The 6,191-nt window shown below is 33.2% G+C and overlaps 1 protein-coding gene across 4 annotated transcripts in view; it reads right to left on the bottom strand.

Moving 5' to 3' along the window:
• The window catches only part of LOC106884425 (protein transport protein Sec24A), an 82,523-nt gene that overhangs the window by 40,773 nt on the left and 35,559 nt on the right, over nucleotides 1-6,191 (bottom strand). For 3 of the 4 annotated variants that reach the window (XM_014935805.2, XM_052972226.1, XM_014935806.2), the window contains exons 2-3: nucleotides 3,500-4,366; nucleotides 337-459 (exon numbers count right to left, since the gene is read on the bottom strand). In XM_014935805.2, coding sequence (XP_014791291.1) covers nucleotides 337-459; nucleotides 3,500-4,364 — 988 coding nt within the window. In that variant the 5' untranslated portion in view covers nucleotides 4,365-4,366. The remainder of the gene's footprint in view (nucleotides 1-336; nucleotides 460-3,499; nucleotides 4,367-6,191) is intronic. The other variant, XM_014935807.2, reaches the window with a different exon arrangement.

A 6,191-nucleotide genomic window follows, 5' to 3' on the forward strand; every position in this document is an offset into this window, starting at 1 on the left:
ATATATATATATATATATATATATATATATATATATATATATACATATATATGTGTACATACACACTACACGCATGCATATATATAGATACACATATAGGTATTAAATAAAAATTTGTAATAAAATAAAGCAGCAGCGCAACAAATTAATAAAAATTAGAATATTTAATAAATAGCAGGGAGGATTCATTTCAAGCCAAGCTAGAATAGAATCATAGGCAGAAGAACAGCAACAGAATTGGTATTAGCAATAATACAAGCTGGCTAGCAGTTAGTTTATTTTTTAATTTAATTTTTTTTTTTTGTTGGATTTTTATTTTTATTACTTTTACCCAACCTGAATTGCTGGTAGTCGACAAAAGATTTTTGATTTGGTGTGAATACTGGGCTTGTCCATGGTAAGGAGCAGGTAACTCCTCAGTAGCCAAACTCGTGGTGATGCTGGGTGGTCTGGCACCCCCTGGCATGGAAATAAAAACAGTAGCATGCTACCAATAGGCAAACACATAAAAGCAACATGCAATTATTTTGGGGTTTACAGGGCCAGCACAGCAATAAGAGTAGCAACATATGCTGCATCATGCTGCATGGATACATATAATGCAATTAAATATTCACTCTTTTGTTTCTATATACACAATACATAATACAGAATTATAGCATGCTCACGAAATTATGCAAATATAATTCAAGAACTATTATGTATACTGAGTGGAGTTTATGGCCTAATAACTCAGTTAAAAATCAGTATGCTTTGAACAGTGAAATTATTTGGGACAGGAAGGTCATTTAAAAAAAAAAAAAATTCACTAACTTGATTAATACATAGTAGCCATTTGTTTGTTACTCATTTCAAAATAAGGGTATAAACACAGATTATAAACACAGGTGTAAATATAAACACAGGTGTAAATATAAATACACATTTTTGATGTATATACAAACATACATTAGATGTATGTACAAATACATAGATATCCATCCAGAATATTCTTTTCTACTCTAGGCACAAGGCCCGAAATTTTGGGGGAGGGGGGTCAGTCAATTAGATCGACCCCAGTAAGCAACTGGTACTTAATTTATCGACCCCGAAAGGATGAAAGGCAAAGTCGACCTCAGCAGGATTTGAACTCAGAACGTAAAGACAGATGAAATCCACCCAGAATATTGCAGAAGCAATATTCTGGATGAGTAACATGGGTTTATTTATATATGCCTCAGTTTACCAAGTGAGAGAATAGGCACTCTATCTTTCTCTGAAAGATTTGGCATGCCACTGTCAACCTATTTAGAAAGAGGTTTGGTTTAAATTTGTTAAACGTCAAAGAAACTGGAGCTTCTTCTCAGTCCTATGAACACAACAGTCTTGTGAACTACTGTTTGTTCTGATCCAAATGTTTGGGAGTTTACGAACAGATTTTTAACTGCCACAATTCTTCAATTGGCATAAAAATAATGCCAGATATAATACAGTTTAATGAATAGAATTCAAAAGTTCATTTATATGTAAAACAGTTTGGATATAGAAAATTTTCAAACAAAACAAGATATATATAACACATTGATGCCAACATGTGTGCATGTGCCTACAGATTAGACTAAAAAGCATAGAGCTGTGTGTATGAGTATGTATCTATGCATAGGATAGGTTGGGTAGGCTAAAATCATGTGTGCATATATGTGTGAATGTGTGTGTGTGTGTGTGTGTGTATATATAAATACACACACACACACACACACACACACACACATGATAAGCTAAAATGTAAATGTATTCCCCCATATGAATATTTCAAGGAAATAAAAATCAATTTCTTTCATAATATTTAAATTTATTTTTACCTTGACAAGTTTTTAAAACATCTTATAATTATTTATTTAATCTAATGTATAATAAAAACGATTTTCTGCAATTAAACTTGAGAGAACAACTTCAAGAAATACTATTGCATTATATTACATCATGACTTTCAAATGGTAAGATTTTAATAAAATGACCATTACTAAAAACTTTAATGTCCTTCTTCAATACTACACTGCTCTCACTCCCTCCTTTATTACATTTATAGCAGACTATTCTTCAATCACTCAAACTGACCTATTGCATATACTTCTCTGAATTTCATCTTCTCTCTCTCTCTCTCTCTCTCTCTCTCTCTCACACACACACACACACACACACACATCACCATCATCATTAACGTACATTTTCCATGGTGGTATGGGTTGAATGGTTTGACAGGAGCTGGAGAGCTTCCAAGGCTCCAACTGTTTGTTTTGGCATGGCTTTTACACCTGGATGCCCTTCCTAAAGTGAACCACTTTACAAAGTATACTGGAAGCTTATTGTGTGGCACCAGTGCATAAAATAGACATATATATATATGTATATGTATATATATATATATAATCGTATATATATATATATATATATAATCGTATATATATATATATATATATATATATATATATAAAATCGTGTGTGTATATATATATATATATATATATATACACGCACATAAACACACACACATACACCTTGCACCGGAAATCATGTAGACACTCATTCTGAGAACTACCATCTTATGAAACACTTTCTCGTATTTCATTTTTGTATTTGGTTGCAAGATTTTTGATGTGATCTCATGCATTGAAACAAATTTTCTTTATCTTGTGAAGGATCATTACATTACTAATAAATACATACACTGGTCCAATTTCACTTTTTTTAATTATTAGTCAACAGGTTTATTTATCCAGCAAGCTAATTGATCGCTTGTTTAATCAGTCAGTTAAACAATCAGTCTGTTGTTTGTCAAAGTTCTTTTGGCACTATTTACCACCTCATCAATTATATGCCCTCTTATCTCCAGGTTTGCTTCAAAATTTTACTCTTTGCCATCATTTTTGATATTATTATTGTGCATCCTTGTATGTTGCATAAATATTTCATTAAGTGCTTGTTAAAACCCTCAGCTCCAGTTGCCCAGGCCACAATTTTAACTCTATGCTGTGAAAAAAAAAACATTAATAACTAATAATTACATTCAGTCTATTATCATTATATAAAATTATAAAAATGAATAGAATCCACTTACCAGGAACCAATAATAGCAAAACAGCTTAACATCATAAACCTCAATATATCAATATTAAAAACTGACTAGACATGGGAACCAATTCTTGCCAGAAAGGAATATTTGAATTGAATTGGTCCTTAGAATAATATTCAATTGACCTGAGAAAATTGGAAATAAAGTCATTTCGAAAAGATTTCAGGTGAGAATCTGTGAAGAAAGAAAGCTAAATACTGCAAGTTCAGTGGATGTGCTACCATTTCTGCCAATTCTGCCAACCTGATAGCAATAAAATTCAAAAATAGAAAATCCCAGATTTCATAAAAGTATGTTTTTAAAAATCAAACAAATAATTATAGATATTTACCGTTTCAAATAAGGAAAATGCTGTATATAACAATAAAAAGTATGTGTCAACTTTACCTTGCATATGACTTCCTGGAATCTGTCCAGAAACTGCAGGTGGATTTGGACTATTATTGTACTGAGCATCTGGTACAGGAGGAGTTGCATGTGAAAGAAGAGGAGGTCTTGAACTTGTGGGTGGGGGTCCAATTCCACCCATGTTACTTGTGGGAAGTGGTGGTCTTGGAGCTCTACTCATAGGTGGCATACTTCCAATAGCACTGCTGGTGTTTGGATTTACAGGTCCCATATTATAACCAGGGATTTGCTGATGCTGTTGCTGATTTTGTAATGGTTGAGATGGTAATGGAGGCCTCATAGATCCTGTTGTTGAAGGATGACCGGCTGCAGGGTAAGTAGGTTTGGACTCACTAGAAAAGGGTACAATATTCTGTGGGGGGCCCATGGAATTTTTAGGGTACTGGGCAATGGAATTAGGTTCCATACTGCTGGGGCCATTAACAAAAGGTTGTGAAGACATAGGGGGAGGATGAGGAGCACTCCCAGAAGAAGGAACTAACATTCGAGGCCCACTATCTGATGGACCATATTGACCAAATGAACCTACATTTTGGGATGAAGCATAATTATATGATTGCCCTGATGACATTCTGGGAGGCCCACTTCTAACTGTGTTCATAGCTTGAGAATGACCTATAGATGGAGGGCTACTAAAACCATTATAACTATTTGAGAGTGGAGGCAGTTGACCTTGTGATTGTGGATGCTGTTGTTGTGGCTGCTGCAACTGAGTAGGAGGCATTGAAGTCATCCCACTTGGTACATTAGCTTGTGGTTGGTAATTAGACATTGGAACATTCTGTGGTGAACCAAAAACTCCAGGAGGTGGTCCACTTTTCCTAGGCATAGGCGGTGCTGACATTGCTGGAAAAAAAAAAATCAAGAAAATATATATTAGAAAGTTAGAAAATGCTAAATCAATTTTATCTTAAATTCTATCACTACCCTACCTTTCATTTTAACAAAATATTTATACAAACCTTGAGTTGCAATTAACCAAGTGAATAAATTTGCAGGTTCACTATACAAATATACACAGCCATTAACAACTAACTTGTATGATATTATAAGCTTTAATTTCAAACTGAAAAAATAATCAAGGCCCAGTGGTGGCAGGTGTTCTGTCGTGTAACAGGTAAAGCAGTCACCAAACATGCAACATACAGTAATCACTCACCATATCATGGTTCACCTATTGTGCCCTTAGTATATTGCGGCTTTTTCTAGCTAATATATGTAAATTTATATCATGGGTTTCTGTGGCCGATAGGTATTCATATTTTTTTAGATAAATAAAAATCTCAGATGAAATACCAGTTTATTGTGTTTCGATAATTTGAAGAATTTCATACTAAGTTACTTCAGATTTAACAAAAGCAAAAGCATAAACCAAAGGCAAAGTGCAAGATCCATTTACAAGAGTATGAATGGTAACTGATCACTAGCTGGAACAAAATACACACACACACCTTTAGAACATATATAGATCCATTTATTATCCTATGCAAATTTAAAATTGGCTAAATGTTCTCTTTTTAAACTAAATTTTCTAATAATAGTCTATTTTTATTTCATACTAAAAATTATTCAATATTTAAAATTGTCATATTTATAAATTGTCATATTTATAAATTTACTTTACAAAATAATACATGAAGAAATATTGCATAATCTGTAGTACTTAATTTTTACATTGAAAACTATCTTCTTTTATTTTTCCTTTCTTCCAGTCCTTTGATGGTGGCCATGTTGGAGCTTTAGTCAAATAAATCAACCCCAGTACTTATATATTTTAAAGCCTGGTACTTATTCCATTAGTCTCTCGCCAGGGATGTAAATGAACTGACACAGGTTGACAAGTGGTGGGGGTGAGGGGGCAAACACAGATTATATATAAACAGGCATCCACACAGTTTATATCTACCAAATTCACTCACAAGGCATTTGTTGGTCCAGAGTAAAAATTATTCCAATGAAAGTTGCTTGGTAAACAAGTTATTTCAATGGAAAGTAATTCTAATAATGAAATGTTATTCAATGAAAAGTCATTGACTAGAGAAACAACCGAGATTCAATGAAAAGATGTTACATAAAAGGTCATGGAACCAATGGAACTATAATATCAAATATGGAAATATATAGTTCCCCATTAAACAATGAAGTCATTGTTTCACTGACTTTCAATACTGAGTAAATACATCTTGTACAGTAATTACCTAAGAGATGGATGAGATCCATCTAGCTGATTGGACCTTAATACATTAATTAATACAAAATTTTAAAGTGAATTTCCTATAATCCAGTGGTTTCTCTCAGCCAACAATCGACAACCTTTTTTGTGCCAAGGACCGGTTTCATGCAAGACAATGTTTCTACAGTCCAAGAGATCCCTTACATAAAACACAATAAAGTGCATAACTTCTCCGCTGACATACTACGACGAAGTCTCCACGATGCAGATAAGATAGAGATTTTTATTTATTTACGGCCTCAACATCTCATACCTTTCGCGCTTTAGTCTGCCCTCTATTATTTATCTTGTTTCTCTCCATGAAATTCAATTGAATTCAGTTTTTGTCTTAAATTCATACTTATTCATTTTCTAAGCTTCCTAAATTCATGCTACGTATATATTCTATTCACCTAGATTTCATTGCTCTTTTAAAAATTACGATTTATGCATTGTTGT

This window comes from Octopus bimaculoides, chromosome 1 (genome assembly GCF_001194135.2).
Source record: "Octopus bimaculoides isolate UCB-OBI-ISO-001 chromosome 1, ASM119413v2, whole genome shotgun sequence".
NCBI classification, from domain to species: domain Eukaryota; kingdom Metazoa; phylum Mollusca; class Cephalopoda; order Octopoda; family Octopodidae; genus Octopus; species Octopus bimaculoides.